Source organism: Trematomus bernacchii, unplaced genomic scaffold, assembly GCF_902827165.1.
Source record: "Trematomus bernacchii unplaced genomic scaffold, fTreBer1.1, whole genome shotgun sequence".
Classification (NCBI taxonomy): domain Eukaryota; kingdom Metazoa; phylum Chordata; class Actinopteri; order Perciformes; family Nototheniidae; genus Trematomus; species Trematomus bernacchii.
In genome coordinates, this window is record NW_022987739.1 from 6,356,909 (window position 1) to 6,380,070 (window position 23,162).

Sequence of the window (23,162 nt, forward strand, 5' to 3'; positions counted from 1 at the left end):
AGCCACACAATGAACGTTTCCAACAAAGCTTGAGGAAGATGATCATCAGTAGACTTATCAACATTTTAAGACCATTTTTACATTAGGGGATGTAACACTTTGGGATTAAAGTCGTTGATATTGTCACACTCCTAAAATCAGTGTGACCTGAGACTGGACTTTACACCTGCGGCCTGCAGGAGCGTCCCTCTGTCCAAGATTTTACTGTCAGTAGGTGAACTTGTTTGTTTTATCTCCTGGGCTCTGCTACTACCAGACCTGACTCTCACAGACTGATGGCTGCTATTTTATGATGACCTGAACCACATTGACACTTCCCCCCTCCCTTCTTTAGCTCCTGGAGTGAGGTGAAGAGCCTGTGTAAATATTTGTCTGGATATTTCTGCAAAGGCTGTCATGCTGAATTATGTGAAGGTTATCACATTTTCACTCCCCGTCAGATATCTTTTTCAAGTCAAAGCTAATTTATTATAGTCATTTTAATTACTGCTTTATTGCACAGTCATTTTGATTCACCTTTACTTTACTGATATTAAAATAATGTGAATAGTTCAGCTTCTGAAAACAGAAACCTACCTTTATACCACAGTGGGTTTAAGGAACGTTCCCGCTTTTTGTTGCTGGGTTGATTATCAACTGCTGAGTGTCTCTACAACCCTCAGTGGAGTACGGTGTAAATGTCAGGGACATTTACATGCATTTCACAACCAAAAGTTTATGGTAAGAGAGGAATTATGTGAAGCGGGTTGTGTGTCAGAGTAAACTTTGGGTCAATGATTAGCAAAGTCAGATCTAACCTACTTCAACAAAGCCTGGCTTTGATCTAGTGGTAAGTCATGTGACCCCCAAATAGTTTGCTTCTGACCAGACTGGAGGTGGGAGCTTTTCTTTTTGAATATCTAAGGATTTTAATACTTTAAAACTAAAAGTTAAAGGACAGGCTATTCTAACATTTCACAAGTGTTCTTCTGGGAATAGAACAACTGCACAAACCACTGCTGTATTCATCTGACTGCATTACTGCACCTGTAAAGCAGGAAGACTCAGACAGCCGCTCATTGGAGGGGTAGTTAATCATTAACAGGCAGCTTTATTTTCTGCAGTGATGCTGCCAGGGCAGCACTTCACTTCCTTCCAGGAGACAGTGACTAACTGTCAGCTGCTATGTCTGGCTCAAACCATGCACCCCTACCACAGCTCTCAATCCAGGTGAGTCTCATCTACAATTGTGATTGTGATTGTTATCGCAGAACACAAGTGGAGATGTAATTCACAAGATGTACTTCAATGATAATTCAGATTTTAGTTTTAGGCAAACTTTAAGTTCAGTTCATCTGAACTTTTCAGATTTCAGATTTCAGATTTCAGACTTTTCAATTTACTAGACTAGAACAGCATGTGCATCATTCAAGAGTTTTTAATAATTGTTTAAGGGCTCCACAAAATATAAAACCCAACATGTTTAGACCTGAGCAAACTACAATAAAAAAACATGTTTGATTATGTAAAATGTCTTCTTGCTTTACAAAAATAATGACAGTATTGATTCTGTTTATCTGACTCCATTTCATAAAATAATTACTGTAATCACTGTTCACTGATCGATGATAAAAGCCAGATTGTGATGCGGAAGATGTTTATGATGCCTGGTGAAATTGAAGATAGAATTGTTGCTTAGTTTAATTTGACAATTTACATTATTACTTACAATGCTCATTTTGACTTTCCATCTTAAACAACAATGCTGATGCAACATAGCATCTTATCTGAAAACTGCTGCAGTCAGAGCATAAGCATGATCCTGTCATCCAAACATAGAAAAGAGCTGCGTGCAGTCATACTTCACAAATCAATCTCAAATCATTAGTTTTGAGTCTTCTCACTAGCAGATATGCAATATTTCAGGCGTCTTTATCACTGTCGCCATGTTGTGTCACGTTTGCAGTCTGGACCGTCTCTCCTCTGAAGGTCCGGCGGGGTAACGGCCACCTCCGGTCATCCAGATCTCTGCTGAGCACACCAGAGCAGCCAGCGTTACAGTTAATGTGCCACCATATGGTGAGAACTTCACTCACATACACACTGTGAGCACACACACATGAAGCTGATGATATGCAAGTTCTTCAATCTTGAACTGTTGGTACATTCAGTTACCTATTTAAAAAAAAAAAAAAGTTAACAAAACATTGACCGTGAAAAGCACACAGGCAATAAACAATATATTACTGTAAGGCACTCCTGTTTGATTATTATTATTGCTTTATTTATTAGGGTCAGATATGGAGAGAGATGCTGCCAACAAATGATTATAATCTAACGGTTTATAGCCCAAGATTTGTCCTTCACTATAATTCTCTAAACATGTATTTTGTAGCTATAATAATTTTCTTTATATTATGTAATCTGTAAGAATACTTAATTTGGCCATAAACTCTTTTAGCTTTCTCAACTCTTTTGTTGCTTCAAGTTTTCTACTTCCTTATTTTTTAATTGTTCCTACTTCTATTTTCCTGTTTTCCACCTGTTGTGTCTTAACATATTTCTGTTTTCTTCTCTTGTCTTCTCATCTCTTTAGGAATCTACACAGTCATGTCCATCCATTAGCAGAGACTCACATTGTCCAGTGTGTTTGCAGACGGCCAGTTTCCCAGTCCAGACAAACTGCGGCCATTTGTTCTGCGGTATGAGATTCAATGCACACTCAAACACACACATTGACACACAGGTATTCGAACAGCCAAGTTTATTCATTTGTGTATTTGTTCACTCTCACATTTTGCTTACCGGTTACACCATGCGTTTTATCTCTGTTGATTCATTGGCTAATCAGTGTGGCATCAGTGAGTCTCAGATCTTGAGGCCTGTCTGTTTGAATTACAATAATAAAGTGTTGCCAAGCTTTTCCAATGCTGCCTCTCACCTGACAGCTTTACTTAAATCACTCTTAAAAGGTGTAAGGTTATATAAAATGGAGTGTGGCATGTCATCCCAAACAATATGTTCACTTAGCTGTTAACATATGTGCATCAGTGGACATCAAATGCAGATCTCTAAATTCAAAATGTTGATTTTGTTACATCAAAGTATAGTATTGAGAAGGGTACCACTTATAAGTACATTCTTACCAAATACAGGCGATTCTGGGCAGTCTTATGTACAGTTTATACACATTGTATGAACAAGGGTACAATACATGTTTTAGTTTAAAACTTAAAAGAGAGATTTATGTGACTTAATTGCAACTCAAACACACAAATCTAAAAAAAGCCTAAAAAAAGTATTTGATTTCTAAGATAAAGCAATCTTTACTGAGAGATGGCTGTCACAGTCTTAACAACCTTTGATAGATTCTAAAGATATTTTTATTCCAGCACCTTTACCATAACATACTGTGGACACCTAACACAGGTGTCCTGACCTACTTACCTGTGTCTCAACCCAGCCTTTTATACACAGTCTTTTTTAACCCGTTTGATCGCCCACTCACTCCTCGCCTGTTATCATTACCAGTGACAATGTTAACTTCATTGCATGAGTTCATGCCTTCATCCGAGTTATCATCACAGTTTCACCAGAATAATCCAACATAGAATAAATGTATTAATAAGTGAATGAGTATTTGTTTATGTGACTCTGCAGCTCCCTGTCTGATCGCTTATTGGAGACATGGGTCCTTGGTTGGATGCAATAAGCTGCCCTCTCTGCAGACAGAAGGGTACACGACGCATAATCAGAATACAAGAGTGAAGATTGATATCTTGACATTGACTGAAATAAAATAAAATGTTGTTTTGATTTCCCCAGGTCAGCGTGCTCTGTAATCTATTTAACGAGAGTCGATCAGACAGTCAGTCAAAGGAAGTTCTTGGGGAAATCACAGACTACAACAAACGCTATTCTGGAGCCCCAAGAAGGGTCAGTATTTTAACTTGTTTCTAACATTTTCTTAAAGCTTTTTCACAGCTTGTTTGCCTATTCTAAACCCTTTATGTGTGTCTGTACCGGGCGGTGCACTTTTTTCTCTTACATGCTTTAATTTAACATTAGATTAGATCATGAGAAAGTATATATGTCTTCCAACGTTTCCTCTTATAATGGCTTGGTAACAGGAGTACCATTATGCAACCTCAGGGATTTATTGCCTAACAACGCCAGACAAAGGAGGCTAATAAACTGGCATTGACACGCCTTGTTGCCCTACCTCGTATCAGCGTATTTGTTCCTTTCTTATTAAAATACATGCACAAAGGGTTTCCCACATGGATATCATTTAGTTTTATATAAAAAAACAACCAACAAAGCTATGTGGTTATATGCTAATAGAGGGTGTAAAATTACACTGTTAAAGTGAGACACAATATGTATGAACATCACTATTTACAGGAACTTATAAAAGAAAACCGAGTGACAGTAGAAATATATCTATCACAATTAGATTCTCATTAGTTCCTTTTTAACCCATTTCCGCTGCTAAAATGTTGATTTCCTTTGATAGAAGTGGTTAAGCAAAAATCTGAAGACATTTTCACAATAGGTCAAACCTTTTGGCTGAAAAGTATATTTTTCTTCTCATACTAAATTAGTTCTTGGGTTCATGCGATTACTGTTTCTTCTATATATTTCATTGTATTTTGAGAAACATTCTATATGTGCCCAAACAATAAATATAGTAAGATAATAAAAAGACTATCACAATAAAGTGAAGACCACAATCAACTATTTGATATCTATGAAGGCACAATAAGAACAGAAATACATATATTTTTCATGTAATCCAAAAGGTTTGAGGTTGTAACGTTAGATACTTGCTCTAAGTATGTCTGTACCAGATTACAATACTTTAAACCAATCAGAACAAATGTTGTGGAATTGTTCCTTATACTGAATATAGTCTTACCTTAAAACTATGTACAACTTTATATCATTTTGCATGTTTATGTCTTACATGTTTTCCCATCTGCTCACTGACCCCTGCAGGTCACAGACTACCTGTGTGACGCCCTCTTCTCCTGCAACTGCTGACCAGAAGCCTGGGCACCATGGGAGGACTGGTGTGGTTGTTTTTCTTCAGGGTGGCCCTGTGCTGTGTGGGGACCGTGGTGTCCATCTCCTACCCTCCTCTGGACCCCGTCTCCTCCTCATCATCATCAGCCAATCCCCTGGGAACAGACCCCTCCCTGTGTGGACTGCTGGGGGTCCTCGATGACCTGGTGGTGGTCATCCTGCTGCTGATCTGCGTTATCAACATCAACCAGCACATGGCGCCAGAGAGAGGAGGACAGTCTGCTACAAGCTCACAAGGAGTAATGGGGAGTCCACTGTAGACAGATGCTGCTGGAGGTTCAGTGGGAGCCGTTTGACTTTCATTGGATTTCTTCCTTCTTTATCTATCTGACGCAAGAATATTGACAGCACGGCGCGCAGCAGTCGTGGACTTGGCTTATTGTAAAGTGTTTACAGATCCTATTCAAGAGCAATATCTTTAATGATCGAGGCCTTGACCTGGGCTGAGATAATTAATCAATATTAAATAGGCAAATATTCTGTTTAAAATCGCAGTGTTATCTTTTATTTTATTTAGCTTTAGACATTTTCATTCATCTAAATGTGCAGCAATGTTGGCTCTTTGTTTAAGAATCAGGCTAAAGATTCGCTGTAATGCAAATATTACGATATGTAAATACATAATATTGTGAGTTTTTTGTGTAAATAAAGAATATTTATGTGTTTTTTTTTAAACAAATTCAACACTACACGTGCTTATTCTGCTTTTTTATTATTTATTTTCAAATTATTCTATTTTTAAAGTTTCAGCAGAGCAACACTGATAATGTCAGCAGACATGACATTTTGCACAATTTACAGTGATCTCAAGAAAGAAACATTTGGAACGTAAAAAAGTCAATTAAGTCTCAAAGTCATAAAGTATTACAGCAGGTTTCAGTAATATTGCAAACACAAAAAGGACCACAGTAAGTAAACAGGTGTCTTACACAGATTCAGTTACTACTCTGGACTACTACTTCGGCAAGATCCGTTGTACACAGTATTATCACGCTGTGTTGCTGCACCAGGCGGCAGCGTTCTTGAACATGCGCAGCCATGGTGAAGGTGTGAGGGAGGGCCTGAAGTCCCTGGGGGCCCAGGGCCACTGCCACCCCAGGGTGCAGCGCTCCGGGTGGGCATCATGGCTAGGTGCCTCCCGTCCCTGGAGCAGAGCCCTGCGACGCCCCGCGGGAGCCGTTCGGGTTCAGAGGGTACTCTTCAGTGGGCTGACCCAGGTCGTCAAGGTAACGTACGGGGGCGAGCCCACTAGAAATGATCTGGTCCTCGGCCAGCGAGCTGCGGAATTGCATCAGACCTGCGGGGGAAGAATCAATACCACACACAGCTGCTGATTACAGAACAAACTGAACTGTGACTCATGAGTCAGCTGAACCAGTTGCACAAGTTTAAAGTTATTTTTAAACTGTTTTTGTCCTTGTATGAGTCTTTTCACACCTGAACGTCTGAACTAACTGTTTTTGTCCTTGTATGAGCCTTTTCACACCTGAATGTCTGAACTAAGGTTTGCAGGTTGTCATATTGTATAGATTTATGTCATTAAATGTATTTGTTTTAGGCATCACGTACAAATCTCAAATAAGAAACTTTTTACCAGATTTAGCTACTTGCTAACTCCATCTGTAAACCCTGAGCAGGGGACATGCTAGTTTTAGTTTTACATTACAATTAGGCCACAATGAGTGCCACAAAGAACTTGACATGATGAACCTGCCTTTCCTGTCATCATCACCTATGTGAACTGCTCTCACTATAGTTGCAATTAATTGGTTGTAGACTGGTGTAATCTGATGTCGTCATGATGAATGCTGCCTTGTGGCTACTATAGTGCAATGGCTGGTGTAAATCTGATCGCCTTCTATTACGTAGTCTTCTATTACAGTTGAATGAATGCAGCGGATTATAGTTGTCGCTATAATGATATTATTGAGACATTACTACCAGCAGTAACCTTGTATTCTGCTGATGCAGTTTCTTGATTAAGCTGGCGTTTATCCGCTGTCCTCTCAGAAAATAATGTAAAAGTCTGAACCGTGGTACAGAGGTGCTTTGTCACCCGTCATTTCGGTTTGTATTTTAAAGGCCAAACAAGTAAAAAGGCTTTGAATTCAACGCGACTTCCTGTTCTGAACAACCTTGTGAGCCTGTTATTGTTATTATCATGACTAAAAACAGGGCTACTCGCACCAGCTTAATTTACTTTGTCTCAAGTTAAGAAAAAAAAAACACATCATTGACTCCACAATACTGTACCTTCTCCATGAGCAACCCAGACTCCCAGAGCTGAGCCCTCCATGCCTCTGAGCCAGATGGATGGGGACTCCTGGATCCCAACGCTGACAAAGCGAGACTCAAAACCGGCCAGACTTATTATGGGTCAGCGCCACTTCACTCCCTGGAGGAAAATTTGAAATAATTAGAAAGAGATTTGATCACAGCAACCTCTGCAAAAGGTCTCCTCTGTGACGGTGTTCATTTATTCACGTATTGCCATTGCATCCTCTCAGTTTACTACTAGTATATTGTTTTCTATTAAAAGGCCTTGTTTTCTGAGCCTTTTCCTCTTACCTGCTCCACCCCTGGGTCCTCTCCCACCCAGCCCAGCAGGGCGAGCAGCTGGCAGCCGTTACACACTCCCAGACTCAGTGTGTGTCGCGCGGCGCGGAAGCGATCAAACTCGGCCTTTGCCTTGGGGTTATATGCGACGGTAGCAGCCCAGCCTGTCATGGCGGATGAAAGGTGTCACACAAGAATAATGTGTATATGAAAGCAGTGAAAGATCTACAAATGAGTGTTTATATTTGCCTTTAGCTGATCCCAGGACGTCTGCATAGCTGAATCCACCGACAAACACGACTGCTTTGAACGACTCCAAGTTATGGAGCCAGAGCACAAGTCCTGCATGTTGACATCCCACACCCTACAAGAAAATATAGAGTAGAGTCACCAGCTATGGAGCTAAGGTCTACAGTTCATTGAGTAAAAAAGCTGTTAACAGTTACCTCAAAGCCCGCCATATACAGAGACGCAGACATCTCTCGGTCTCCATTACTGCGCCTCTTCTCTGACCACAGCGACACGAGGCTGACCTCCAGCTGAGAGACAGGCACAAATCAGAGAGATCATTTGTTTGAATTAGAACTACTCAATCATAACATTTTTAATATCACTGCAATGAAAACTGTTGTCTTTTCAAAGCAGGAGAGAAAACTGCCTTTTTCTGGCACGAGATCAGACATCACAAATCTGCTATGCCACAAAATGCAAAAGGGTGTGCCAGGGGGCGAGAGGCTTAATCTGCCTTTTGTGAAACCAAAAGTCCCGGACTCCAATTAATGTGTCTATTTTTCTGGCAATTTGTGAATGCCATTATTGTTTCTAACATTTGATAGACCAAATGATTATTGTTTAATCAAATTATACTGAAGAATGACTTGATAATAAAAAAGCACTTTGATGTAGTTGCATACAGTAAATTATTGTTAATGCCACCAATCATGTTTGGTCTTACTGAGCTTGCTGATGCTGGGCATCACAGAGGGGTCAAAGGTCAGTTTGAAGTATGGCTGTGTCCTCTTGGCCAGCCCTGCCTCTTCCTGTTTAACACAGATCTCATTGGCCTGGAGGCGCTCCAGCTGGAAACTGGTGTCCTCCCATAATGCTCTGAGGTGAGGCAGCGGCTCTCTCAGTACCTCCTGTCCATCCACACGAACACTGACCTGTGAGATAAGTGAGGGAAAACATTGGTCAGTATCTCAGAGGAGATGAAAATCATTGAGATTCATAGTGAGGTTAATGTCTCACCATCGCCTCAGGCCCAAAGCCGCAGGTTCTGCCGACTCTATGGCACTGCACGCCTGAATCACTGTATCTCTGACACACTGTTTCCACATTGAGCTGTGAAACCTCCAGAACCAAGCCAAGCTCCTCGCTGAACAGCAGCTCCATGACTGTGAAGACAGACGTGCCAAAAGACACTGCATGAGCTTATGATTACAAATACACAGTTTGTGTTCCGTATGTGTGAATTATACGGAAACCAAACAAAGAGACACATCGGCTCACTAACCTCCAGTTTCCTTGTGATAACAGCTCGACATCAATCCCACGGTTCCCTGCAAACGCCATCTCTAGCAAACAGGAAATAAGGCCTCCATCGCTGATGTCATGTCCCGCACTCAGCACGATCTGAACAGAAAAAACTTCTAATGTCAGCCTCTTCTTATCCAGTTTACAATTTAACAAAAATCTTCCTAATCTATCTAACTATCTAATTTTAAGTGATTGCCTGACAAGAAAACCAACTTCTTTTTAAAGTCAAAGGGCAACTTCAATTTCCTCTCATCATTAGCAAATAAATTGTGAAAAATAAATGTGAAAAGATTAGAGCTACCAGGTCACGCTGCTTTTATTAACAGAAAATACACAGTAACCCCTCGGCGGCTGTGTATCACAGAACAGTCGCTTGATAAAAAAGCTAAGGAAAAGTTGTCTCACAGACTGGATCTCATGCTAAACGTTCCCCCCTGTGGCAGGTGGCTCTCTGCTCACCCTGTATGAGCGCCTGTGTGGTGTTGAAGCAGGCGGCAAACAGCTCTGGTTTCTCCAGATCAGGACAGCAGTCTCCCAGCTGACTGAAGCACTGAGCCAGGGCAGAGCCTCCCAGACGATGACGGCCTGGACTGAGAGGAACCCACAACAACACGCCTGCAGACAGAGGACAAAGAGTGTGTTACTGAAGAGTGTGTGAGGGAATATGTGTGTATTATTGTAAGAGAAAGAGTTGTGCTGTGGGTGAGATAACAACATATCAAATTCAGAAGTCTTTCTTTGCCAAGTGAAAACAAAAATTTGAAGGCTATGAATAAAAGACACTGTCTTTGTCGTTGCAATAGAAAACGTTCCTCCTTCCCCCACTAGCATTTTTGTTGGAGTTGAAAGACAACCGGAACAATTTCAGTTTCCCTCAGAGCCAACTACTGGCAACAAATTCAGAGACTTAGGCCGTCAGGGAAAGAGCGAGAAATTATTCAAATATATTATATTGTAATTCATTCCCAAAGCTGCTCAGAATAATTGCGGTCTGTGAATCAACTGCCAACAGCACAGGGTTTCTCTCTCTTCTCCGTCACTGCAACAAACATTACTACTAAGCTTTATGCATAAATATGTGCAATAATGTCTCCAATATGCAAATAAGCCTATACATAATCCTTGATATTTAACACCTTTGGAGCTGGTGCTAGTAACATTTATTGGAAAGGACACAATTGCATTCTGTTTTTGAATCTTTCTGAGGGAAACAACAAACAACATTTAAATGGAACCAAACATCAATGGCCTCATTATTCTATAGCCCAGGGGTTTTCAAAGTGTGGGAAGGTGAGCCTCCCCTCAGAGAAATAAGAACAGCCGCGCCCCCCTCCCAATTATTATTGCTATTATTATTATTATTATTGTTGTTGCTATAATGCAGGGGTATTATTATCCAGTGGAATGCCCTTACCTACTGGCCTAGTTAAATCAAAGTGGTTACTTATTTTTGTCTGGGCAGTGTAGTTTTACACACCATCTTATTTGACTTTCTCAGGGCAGAGCCCCACAAAGAAAAAATATATGTACACACGTAAGGTCATCATCTTAACAGTTTTAATGCTCGAGTCATCCGTGCCTATTACAGCTGAATGCGGCGATTACCATCTTGTTCAGCAAAACGCCTCACAAACGTATTAACATCCAAAGCTTTAGTGCGTTTTGATTCAATGCTGAGCACAGCCAAACTTGACAGTCTCTTCTCTGTCATTGTAGACCGCAAATACCTTATTCCTTCCGTGTACTTGGGTCCGAATGCTTCTCGTTTTCTGCCGCCCGTTCAAATGAAATCGCCGCCAATCACATTTCCTCGCGCCAGGGTTACAAGGCTCGCGTCTTGTGCTGCATTCACTTGCACTCGGACATCAGGGATTTTCTCTGATAAATGTCCGATGAGCCACAACTTTTATTTCAAAACAAAGCTGCCAACTGGGGTGGCCAGACGCTGTCTCCTCTCTCACTTTAGGTAACTTCACTAAAAATCGATCCATGTTGCCGCTCGCATAAAGTTAGCTGAAGTTAACGAGCTAGATTTCATTGTTTCTCTTTATTTTTTTCTCACGCTGCGCCTCCCCTGAAGCTCTCTGGCGCCCCCCAGGGGAGGCGCGCCTCACACTTTGAAAACCGCTGCTATAGCCTATACATTGTGCGGTCAACATTTATTTCATACTGATAACTTAAAGCCAAAAACGTTTTAGTGCCATTTCAGCTGATTATGGGCAATCTTATTTAAGTCTGTGTGTATGTTTGTGTGTGTGTGAGAAATACCTTTGTCATCTGGGTCCTCCAGGTCAGGTGTCACAGTGGCTGTGATGTCAGGGCAAACAGCATATGCAGAAATAACCAGAGCACCTGAAAACAGAAGCAGCGTGAAAGCCAGGCGTCACTAATCAACTCTCAACACACTTCAGACAGACTGACAGACACACACTCAATGAGAGACACACACACACAAACACCACACACACAGTGAGAGTACCTGGAGCTTTGACCGTCTCTTTCCCCACTCTGGCGGCCATACTCAGAGAGTCCTTGCCTCCATCGATGGCCACTCCCAGCTGACCCATGACCTCACACATGGCTTGGCAGGCCTCCCACAGAGAAGCACCCTCACCCGGCAGCTTGGCGGCCCACATCCAGTTACCACTGCACTTCACATCCTGGAACAAACAACATCGGACATTTATAATAAAAGAAACAAAGCTCTGTAATCTGTACGAATTCTAAAATGAGATAAGATCCAGAGGGTTGTTTTTTATCTTATAGGTAAAAAAGGATGCTCTATTTGTATTTTTATTTGAGATGTTTACATTTTGGATTGTTTATTTATAGTCTTTTGATTTCTCTAATGTACAATGCCTTGTCTTTTTATGCTGCTGCAACGCAAAAAAATCCCAAATTGGGTTCAATAAAGTACTTCTTATCTTATCTTATCTATTGAGAAGGACCACATTCTTTTTTATTTGTTATAGGTTTGACTCTCCATCCTCCGCCCACCTTCAGAGCTGTGACTCTGGCAAACACCAGGTTGGTCAGAGCCTCTCCCACAGCCATGCGAGCCCCGGCGGACGGACAGAGCAGGCCTTTCACGGGCTGCTCCCCGATGGCCGTCGCTGCCCCCTCCAGACCGAACGGAGACAGAGCAACAACAGCCACGTCGGCCAATGGGGTGTGAAGAGGGCCGACGCATTGTTGCTGGGCAACCAACCCAGTCACAGACCGGTCCACCTGAGAGAGGGAGGGAGGGAGGGAGGGAGGGAGGGAGGGAAGACACAGAGGAGTCACAAAGTGTCTGCACAAAATGTACCTCTTAGTTTTAGGTTTATAGCTCAATTGTGTCGAAGTGACTGAAACATATGAGACAGCAAGACAAGGGTGAGAACTAGAAGCAAACTGAAGCATAAGAGCAGCAACACAATAACACATAAAAAATGAGAGAAAAAAACATGGTGTATCGCAGGGGGGAAAATCACATTTAACAATCAGAAGAGCAAGATATAGTGGGTTATAGATCGAAAAAGGTAGAAATTATTTTAATCATAAGAAGAAAGAAGGAGAAATAAGATAAAAAACTGTTTCTTAAATGAATTAATGACTACAATGCTCTTTAAGGGCACCTCTGTTTGGGCTCTATGACCAAAGTGGCCAGGCATCCATTTTGAATACAGGGACGGTGTGAGACAGGGATGAAAAACACACCTTGTTGGTCAGGTAGCGTTTGGACGCCACAGCAGGCAAACGTAAAACTCTGTCCAGAGCTTCTTTGACTTTCAGCCCAGCAGGAAGAGCCAGAGGCTGAAGGGTCAGGGCCCGACGCTCCATCTTAAACTCCTTCTGAGGCATCTTCCCCAGAACCCACTCCAGTTGCAGGTCGACAGGACAGCGCCCCCTGTCTGCCTGATCCCCGCTGCCCCCCTCATCATCCACCAGCACAATCTGTGGGAGAAATTAGATTAAAATCTATTTGAGTGTGATCAGAGGAAAACAACCACTGATCGCTAAAGCTGATTAATTAGTCAAATGGATAAGGATTAAGGGGCTTGATCCAGGCTGAAACCTGCCTTGCCGTCTCCAGTGATGTTTCCCACAAAGTCCACAGGACACTTCTCCCTCCGACACACTCTCTCCAGGAAGTCTCTGTCTGATGGCCAGAGCAGCAGGGCGTTGCTCTCCTGATACTCGGCCCCCCACAGCTCCAGCACACTCAGCGTGGGGTCGCCTTTCTACGAAACACAGATGGAGAGAAGAGGAAACAATAAGAAATGGCAAAATGTGTGAGTTAGTGCATCGTAGGAGCTGTGGTAATGTGCTTCTTACCTTGAATTTACTGCAGTAGATCACAGCTCCTGCAGGCTCACTGAGCTCCTTTAGCACATTACCTGAAGATGAACATTTGATTCAACATGTTAACTCTTGTGTCATCACCTAAGCTTTACACAAGTCATGAAATAGAAATCTATGTTTCTACGACAGAAGTAGAAAAGTAATTATCTATATTGTCCTCTGTCAAATAAGGCAGAAATAGCCCAAAATAATCTTTTTAAATAATGAAGTAAAGTAAAGTTCAATAAATTCAATAAAAATGCACTAAAAACGTAGGGGGTGTGGTATAAGGCAGATGCAGGAACATAACAAATGTTGAAAATGTATGAAAGGAGATATATATATATATATATTGTATCAGTATAAATATATGGTTAATATGAAGGGAACGGATGAATACATGGAATATGTGTTTGATGTAGAGTATAGTGAAATCAGTCCTCTCATCTTACATTTGTCATATATGTTATCTTCCATTTATGAAACCAATATGTAAAAGAGATTTTAAAATGTTTGGTGGATATTCGGTTATCCATCTCAATAAAAAAAGGTTCCTGTTTGGTACCGTTTCCTCCCGCCCCCTGGTCATGTATACTGCAGATGGGGTTCCCGCCGCTCCTCTCCAGACACGCCCTGAGAGCGCGGTTCATCTTCTGCTCCATCTCAGCGTCTCCCCTCTGCACTGCACCCAGGTCCCTCTCGCTGGAGTTATCCCCCTGAACCTGGAAACCAAAACTATTTAAATACACAGAAACTCCTGCACCAGGTGAGGTCACTGCTGTGTGATTTCCTGTAGCGACCGTACCTCTACAGAAGAGGCCGCTCCTCCTCCCACGCCGATCCTGTACACCGGCCCTCCGATCTTCACCACTTCCATTCCTGATTGACATGAACAGCAGAGCGACAGCGTGAGTCATTCATCGATACGTGTAAATATAGACTCTGCATTGACTAGATGTTCCTCACACACTGAGCTAAAGCATTACCAGCCTCTGCCTCGTCTTTCTTCACATGTGTGTCTTCAATAGAACCGAGACCCCCGCTGAACATGATCGGCTTAATCCACTCCCGCCGCTCTCCATCAGCCAGACGCATCCCGAAAGAACGAGCGAATCCTGGGAGGAGAGGATCAAAACACATTTTATTGAATTGCTTGAACAATTGAATAACAATCACTCCGTCTGTAGACTTTAAGAAAATTCATTATAACAAATGAAGTAATTTATCAAGTGGAAAACCTGCATTTGCTCATTTTAGTTTCATACAATCTATTTTGTTTTTTAAATTTATTCTTAGTTTTATTCAAAAAATGAGGTATGATTATGGAAACTATTCGGTATAAAGAACATAGTTATAACATTTGTATGATATTCTAGAAACTTTGTACACTTCAAGATTTTATTTAAATAAATTATTATTATTATTATTATTATATTATTATTATTATTATTATTATTATTATTATTATTATATTGATTAATAAATAATGACTCAAATCAATTATAGCTTTTAAAAGTAGTCAAACAATTTATTTGCAAATAGGCAGAAAATGTATCAGCTAATGTTTGATTCTCTTTTTCAGATCCTGATGTGCGAATGTGCAGCTTTCTTTGTCAAATATGAAAGTAAATCCAATTTGTGAGTTTGGACACACTATAAATGGCCTTTTTTCATCATTTCAAAAAACCGATGTATAGACTACAGAATGATCTGCAGATAAATAGATAGCACAATAACCGTTAAAGTAAATCCAGCATGCTTCAGTGGGCCTCCCTACCTGACAGGACAGGTTCTCCAAACTTGTTGCCGTAGTCTGAGGCTCCGTTACTAGCCTCGATGGCCACCTGCAGCGGGGGGGCGAAGCTGGAAGGATACTCCCAGCCCTCCCCTTCAGACTCCCAGGGGAGAACGTAACCTAAAGCAAGGACAGTCAGACGATTATTGATTGAAATTCACATTAAAATTAAATAAGGTATAGCATCATGTTCTTCAGACCTGGGATGTGCAGGTTTCCGAAGCAGTACCCCTGCGGTGCCGGCATGACGTGGCCCCCCTGCCCCGCACTCTGCACGTCTCTGATACGACCCCCTGTGCCGGTGGTGGCTCCGCTGAAGGGGGCTACACCTGTAGGTCACATTGGGTTTGATAATGGTTGTGTAGGAACAAATTGCATATGAAGAAATGCGTTGTTTTTTTTTGTGTGAATCCTAACCTGTGGGGAAGTTGTGTGTCTCTGCGGTGAAGATGACGTGTCTCACTGAGTGCCGAGTCTCATACTGGCTGGCTTGAGATGGGTCTTTTGGGTAAATCACTCCAGCTCCATCCCTTTGATACCACTAGACACATACACATTTCACATTAGTCAGTGAGCAGAAACACACCACATATAACAACAAAACCTCCAATCCCACCTGCTGTTGTCGCAGAACTTGATGACGTTGTTGTGGGTTGCTGTGCCGCTGGGTTCCATTATGAGACTGAAAAGAGTCCTTTCTGCTCCTGCCCGTCGATCTCCATCCGCCCGCGTCACTGCCCCGGAAGAACCAGTGACGACTGTGCTCGCTGGGACACCGGAGTACAAAGAAGACATTGGAGAATTCATAAAAAAAACTCTCAGCAACAAAACCTACAGAGCCCAGCAACATGCAGAACACAAGGCAGTCCTGCTAATCTGCGGGCTGCACACAAACCCACCTGTTGGACTGGGCCAGGTCGAAACACTCCACACTGGTGGGGTTCCTTTTAACCCTCTGGAACATGGATGTGTAGTAGTCCAGGTCCCAGGAGTCAAAGGAAAGACCTGTATCAACAACACAATATTATGATATGTTGCTACTTAAAAATAAATCACAACCAAAGAGAGAACACTGCAAACATATTCAAAATGTTCAAATAAGTAGTTTGCACTCATTTAAGGGAACACTTCAACCACAAAATAAAGAATTACTCAGCCCATGTTGCATCAACAGATTAGATTTGGTTTGAAATGCTGAAGTTGTGTGAGTTTGTAAACAAATGTTTTAATAGCTGTGGTTAAATGCAGCCCCCATGTACTCCCCTCTTCCAGTAATGTACAGTATATACAAATGATTTTTTGTGGGTGAAGCTTTACGCTGAGCAGGATGCAAATCAATCAACAAACACACACAGCTACATGTCATAATTTCAATTTAAGAGACTGTTATTATAAAGTGTACACTGTTTAAAGGTGATGTGTTGCCATCTTTAAGACTGTGGGTCCCTTTCATTAAACACCACCTTTACCTCATCTAGGGAAGTGAAATAATGAAGGTGAAATCAACCCTTAAGGGGAATTGATCGGCTATGTAGTTTCCAAAGTTTCAAATGTGCCCTTTTCAATTATCTACTCACTGATGGAGCATGGCAGAGCCTACAAAGTATGTTCTGAAATTACTCTCATCTATTCGAGCAGCCTGTGAATATTGATGAAGCCGGGCAGAAGTGAATCAGCAGAGCGTGAACATAAGCACACACACCACGTCCTGTCTGTCGCTGTGGGCAGAGTGAAACCTGCTCATACAACGAGAGAATAAGTCAAATAAAGTGTATTGTTTTTTTATGAATAGCGGTTAGCGCGGGGAAATTAAGTTGATTAATTGATGTGTCAATCAGGAGAAAATTCATTATAAACTTGGCACAAATTACAAAACCAACCTAGTTCTGTGACAATTTGATGACATCAAACATCAAAGAAGACAGTTTTGGTCAAAACAATTATCAATTTACTAAGAAATGTTTTTAAATAAAAGGACTCCTTAGCTACAGCCCTTATTTGGGTAGTAGAAATTAAAATGGTTAAGTTCTGAGTTTATGGTAACACTGTTTACCCACATATATCATTTCAAACTTATTTACAAATTCAGCCTTTTTTACTTGTCTCTGATGTGATGGACTTAAAACCAGTAAGATCAAATTACTCAGCTCCTGACTTTCCATTAAATAGAGAGAGCCTTTTTTCTCTTTTAATGGCTTTCATTAGCTGTAACATCATTAGACAGACACATGCATGCACGTGTTAGATAATCAGCGGCATCACTGCGGTCCTGTGACTTTAAAACCAGTTAAGTAATAATGTCATGCATCATGTGACATTACGACCATCACCAGCCGACACAGTGTACTCACAGAAAGCTGAAGACTGAAAGGAGGCATCAGGAGAGAGAAAAGAGAGGAAGGTTACAGAACATTAAGTGCGATAATGGAAAGATGGAGAGGCTGAAAAGTGCTTAAAGAGACTCTCCGTTACTTAAGAAGTGGTTAAATGTCTCACCCAGATCATCGTTTGCCGTCTCTAAGGCTGCACGGCCCTTCCCCAGGATGTCCCACCTCAAACACCGGCTGTGGTTTGGTTTCCACGCTGAAGGAAGTGATGGGATGTTGATAGATGCACTCTGTCATGCTGTCCGTACAGGACACTCAATCAGCTTCTTCATGTCTCCATTGAGTTTGTTCAGGCTCTTCTCTCCATTCTTTGGCTGGAAGGGACACAGATCTCATCAGAAGCAGAAATATGATGTAAAATGTATCCCTGGATCAGAGCTTTAGAAAAAAAAATGTCTACGTGTGCGCAAACCTTGATTAGAAACCTGCGAGACAGCTCGACCCGTGTGACGTCGGTGAGGCCGACGCTCTGACAGATGGACACGGTGTTAGTGGACCAGGCGGTGGAGAAAATTCAACCTGAAGAGCAAAAACGACATGAATAACATATTTGATGTCCTTCCTCACAGGTATGAATTATCTGCAGTATCACGGATTCAAAAAAAGCAATTTCTTTAAATCATTAAAAACCTAAAATGATACAATAGGCTTATTTTTTGCCTCATGGAGTTCATAAGAAAACAAATCATGTTCGCCCACATTATGTCTGACAGATTACATCTTGCATTTGCAAATTATCTTCCAATGGATCTACTTATCTCACAGGAATAAAATACATGTATATTTGTAATCTAAAAAAGCAACCATTCATAATTGAGCATTCCTCTTGGACAGAGCAGTTCTTTCCTCAATGATTTTCCTTCTCCACTTTAATGCCAACGTTTATATTGTGACCCTACAACAAAATGTGGCTGCTAGTGGGGTTAAACTTCTTGTGCTTGTCCATGGAACTAAATGAGCTACATCACCTTTATCATATTTCCCAGATTTGTAAAAAAAATGTCAGTCATTAAACAACAACCAACCCATTTCTAATTGCCAAAACGTATAGAAATGTCAAATGTAGGCCAACTAATGACTACTGACCATCTTGATGGCAATTCAGCATCTTAATCAGATAATAAAGACTGCAAGATGCTTCTTAAAAAAACTCCAGAAAAAGCTAATAAATTAGTTTGGATTTTGTAATTGATGTCCTTTCATACCTAACACATGGTAACTTGTTTTGTGTGTATTGCTCACTTCATCAGTTTAAAAAATGTCTCAATTTAATGAAGAACAGAAAGCCCATTATAGGACCAAAGCAGAGGCGCATTTTGTAATGGAGGTCATTTATCAGACTGTAGGGAGCAGTGGTACCTGGGTCCAATCTCCACCAGCTTCTCCCCGCTGCCCTCTGTGAGGTTGGGGTTCTCCGTCAGCGGCTCTGCCTGCAGGGGAGGACGGAACACCAGAGGAGAACCTCCTTCTGCTTGCCACTCAGACTCTCACAGCCTGCAGAGGAAGACACAGTGAGAACAGACAACAGGGATAAATGGAAAATACACAGTGTGTGGACAATGTCTCCAGGCTGCTGAGAAGAGTTTGAGACTTCATTCATAACATTGACATTCAATTTACAAATAAACATATAGCTGCAGAGCAGATTTATATCTTAGTTGGAGTTTTTGTATGTCTATTCATTCTATAAAAAATATATATTTTTGCACGGTTGCAGGTAATTATTAACATATATTGAACTTGTTGGTATTATTCTATAGATAAGTGAATTCTAGTGGTGTCTGTTTTAGGATTGTTTCCAATTTGTGGGGACCAAACATTTCCAAAAACGTTGTAAAGTCCCAAAAATATGATAGAAATATGATATTGAGAATATTATTTTGCTCCAATAGAAATCTATTGGCTTAATTCACTTTTTTGCTTTCCCGCTTGCACTGACAAGCTGTTTCATAAATAATGTGATTTATCAAACAAAAAACTAAAATATTGAATTCAATGCTTTGCATGAATCTAATTTAAGACTTTTGGTTGAAAGATCATTCATAATTTATAATATTTTTTTAGGGTGATGACAGCAGATATTTGAAGCTTAATTAAAAATAAATAACAATTGGTATAGCCCTAGTACATGGAGAAAGGGAAAAGACGGAAGGTGTGGAAAATATTTTTCTCCAGGCTACAGAAGGAGAATTTGTAAGCTGTGCACACAACCTCCATATGTTTTAATTATTAGTATCCTCATCTGTTACACTCACCTGTCAGCTCCACATTGTAGCACAGCTCGCTGCTGATGGACAGGTGGGGGTGCAGCGCGGCAGCCCTCTGTACGGCTCGTCCATTCACAACTTCACTACTGTAGAACCGCACTACCGCCATGACTGATGGAGGGACGGAGAAAGAAATCCAGTTTAAAGACCCTCCATTAAATGTTGTTGTTAAATTAGATGATTGAATTGTAGGCAATGACATTGATTTACCTCTTTTTACTATGTGCATATTCTTAAAGGGGACCTATCATGCAAAATGCACTTTTGTACGTCTTTTATACATGAATATGTGTCCCCGGTGTTCCAGGGAACTCACCAAGTGTCAGAAAACACAACCCTCTCTCTTTTCCTCCATACCCAAATCTCTAAAAACGGGGCTGCAAACGGATCTGATACAAACTGATCCAGATTTGAACATTTCTCTGACGTCAGGACGGAGGAGCTGACCTATCAGGGGAATGAGAGGTTGCCGTGGCATGGTAACAGCATGGTAACTTGGCCCCCTCCTTTGCAGGGGGGCGTGGTCAGCTGCAGCGAATGCAAAGACAGGGTGGAGGAGAGCAAAATAGAGCGAAATGAGGCATGGCTAAAATGCATGATCTGTTTGGTATTTTGAAAAAGAAAACGTATAAATATACCTTATATAGGTATGGCCCTACAATATATTATTCAAATATAGCATGATAGGTCCACTTTAAGTAAAGGATCAGAGGTCACTACAGATGATTAATGAAATGCAAGAAGAACTCACATCTTCTCACTGAGGCCGACCTTTACCTTTACATTAGTTCAGGTAAAGAAATATCAATAACAGGATAACAGACCGAGGCCTCAGTGCAGGTATCCCTCTCAATATCTCAGGGTATCAGTGTTTAAGTTTTATAACCAAGAGGTTTGATCATGTCACAGCTGTTTTAGCTTCTTTACATAGGCTTCCTGTTTGTTTAAGGATTGATATAAGGGTCTTATTGAATACCTTTAACGCTCTCCGTGACCTGGCTACTGATTATTATACTGTATATATCTATATACATCTTGTTTTGTTTGATACACTCAAGCAGTGATCTTCTGTCTCTTTGTCTTTGTGCAGGCGGAAAACTTAAAAGGGACAGAGCTTTTGTAGTCGAGGCCCTGAGGCTGTGGATCAACCTACCCAAAGAAAATATCATGTAGTATGTATTTTGAATCTCTTCTGAAAATGTATTTTATCTGTGAGCGTTATTGTATTCCACATAATCCAATAATACGTGTATTATCATTATTATTATTTTAGAGGCAAAGTGGCAGCAGTCTAATGGTAAATCCACCTAATCTCAGTTTAAATATGTGCCGGAAGACACTCTTCTTTTGAGGATCTCTCTGCTGCTTTTGAGCTATAGACCATTGCTGCTGATGTTTGATGTGTAGCCTGGAGGACCTGGTAGTCTAGTTTTCGTGGCTTTATTTTGTTTCCCATAGGGTTTTGTTTGATTTCTGGCTAGGGGAGGGAAGCTCTGGGTCCTACGGCCCGTGGTGTGGCTGGCTCGGGCCCCCTCCTTCTTTTTGTTTCTTTTGGCCAGTCCTCCCTCGTTCGTTTGCCGGATGGCTTGTGTGAGTAAACGGCTGGACATCAAATAAATGATCGCTATCATCAAGTACTGGTTTTTGGTGTGTTTTCTTTTATGTTGCGGGTCTCCCCACGAACCACTACCACGGAGTAGGGGGCGGGTCGTAACATATGAAAACCGACAGTTTTCTATGTATATAAATGTCATGTTCTTATATGTTGTATGTGACGGGACTACGGATGGAAATTAGCTCAAAGCCGGCTCATTTACACTTGTAAGCATTATTTTATTTTAAAGTGTTCATCAATGTGCACTGTCCCGGTTCAAATAAACGATTAAATGAAAATGAAAAATAATACCTTTACTTAAAATGACTCCGTCACATAAATACAGCAACCCAAAGTGACAGCTTTCATCATGAAAGATGATTTTATAAAAACGTATATTTTTGGATCAGACATCCTAGTTTATAAGTATTTATATTTAGCACTTTCACAATAGCCTGTCAGAAAATACATTAATAAATGCATGCTACTAAAACAGCTTTAAAACAGTTATGCCTCATTCATTACCAAGATGATATAATCTGAAACCAACTCATCCTAAACACTCAGCTCCATGATTGTGTGCTTGTTGCAGGTCGTCAGGAGCTTTCTGTTAGCCCTTAACTCAATACTCACAACACACACACACACATCATGCCCCACACGCACACATATTGATTATGATGCAACTGTGTATCAAACAGTCAACACGTCGTAACGTGTCTTGTGACATGAGGAGATATCAGGGAAATAATCCCCTGGGTTTCCTACTTGATCACAAAAAGTTGTGCGCATGTTTTGTTTTGTTGTAGCTACTTGTGAAGAAGCTAAGTGGCTAAAAGGCACCAGAGTGAGCAGAAAGCTAGTTAATAACGTTAGCTTAACTTACGTGCAGCAGCTCCGGAAGTTTGAGAGATTGTTCGGGATGAAAAGTTGAGAAGTCTCTCACCCCTGGAGGAGTCCTGGAGAAAGTATTGCTGGTGTTGAATGAAATGAAGGAGGTTTGGTGCCTGAGGTCTGCAGACTGACAGGACGGATGAAGGACCACTGTACCCACGTGGGAGTCGGTCGAATGTGTACGCATGCGCAGTAGTTACCCTACTGACTTTACAAAGTGTGAAGTTTGTAGTTGTCTAACAAGCGTGGAATAAGTGTGTCGACGATATTTTGTGACTCATGTTTTGAATTCTGAGTAATTACAATATTGTAGTTTTACTACAACAATGTGCTGGTATTTATATGTTTAAGGTCCATCAGGAGTTTATTCTGAACAGCAGAGGGAGAATTTAGATATTCAAGATGGGAAATAAAATGGCACTGCTTTATTTGAACATATTATTACAGACAACACAATAGTTTGTCAATTTCATTAAACATAAAAAAATATACCACAACTTATTAAGTGATAAAACTTTTCTTAGATCAATTATTTTTGGTGTTTTAGGAGTGTTTGAAGAGTGGGGGCCAGTTGGACTAATAACTTCAATATTTATTAAGTCCTTTTTACAGCCCTAATGATACTGAAAGCCATATTTCACATCAAGTGCCGATTCCAGATTTCAGGTCAACATCTAAAAAAAAAGAGGCAATAACAGCTAATTAAAGATATTTTTGTTTCTACCTGTGATAAATGATTTCAGAGA

At 41.0% G+C, this 23,162-nt stretch overlaps 2 protein-coding genes across 2 annotated transcripts; one reads left to right on the top strand and one right to left on the bottom strand.

The window, feature by feature from the left end:
* Positions 1–1,105: 1,105 nt before the first annotated feature.
* On the top strand, positions 1,106–5,607 carry LOC117496194 (E3 ubiquitin-protein ligase RNF170-like). Its single transcript, XM_034147924.1, is given in 9 exon segments — positions 1,106–1,209; positions 1,946–1,976; positions 1,978–2,058; positions 2,576–2,681; positions 3,640–3,674; positions 3,676–3,712; positions 3,803–3,915; positions 4,978–4,996; positions 4,999–5,607. Coding segments are annotated over 9 exon segments (852 nt in total). The 3' UTR covers positions 5,325–5,607.
* A 153-nt stretch (positions 5,608–5,760) lies between these two features.
* On the bottom strand, positions 5,761–22,570 carry pfas (phosphoribosylformylglycinamidine synthase). Its single transcript, XM_034146870.1, is given in 40 exon segments — positions 5,761–6,183; positions 6,186–6,239; positions 6,242–6,361; positions 7,318–7,420; positions 7,422–7,459; positions 7,620–7,784; positions 7,870–7,941; positions 7,944–7,984; positions 8,068–8,117; positions 8,119–8,159; positions 8,576–8,783; positions 8,869–9,014; positions 9,134–9,143; positions 9,145–9,256; positions 9,618–9,771; positions 11,425–11,508; positions 11,636–11,816; positions 12,154–12,384; positions 12,856–13,092; positions 13,218–13,379; positions 13,474–13,535; positions 14,045–14,201; positions 14,285–14,358; positions 14,466–14,594; positions 15,257–15,394; positions 15,475–15,603; positions 15,692–15,790; positions 15,793–15,815; positions 15,891–15,969; positions 15,972–16,005; positions 16,008–16,041; positions 16,174–16,279; positions 17,771–17,822; positions 17,824–17,910; positions 17,913–17,975; positions 18,074–18,180; positions 19,013–19,111; positions 19,114–19,155; positions 19,917–20,039; positions 22,409–22,570. Coding segments are annotated over 39 exon segments (3,975 nt in total). The 5' UTR covers positions 20,038–20,039; positions 22,409–22,570; the 3' UTR covers positions 5,761–6,052.
* Positions 22,571–23,162: the final 592 nt, after the last annotated feature.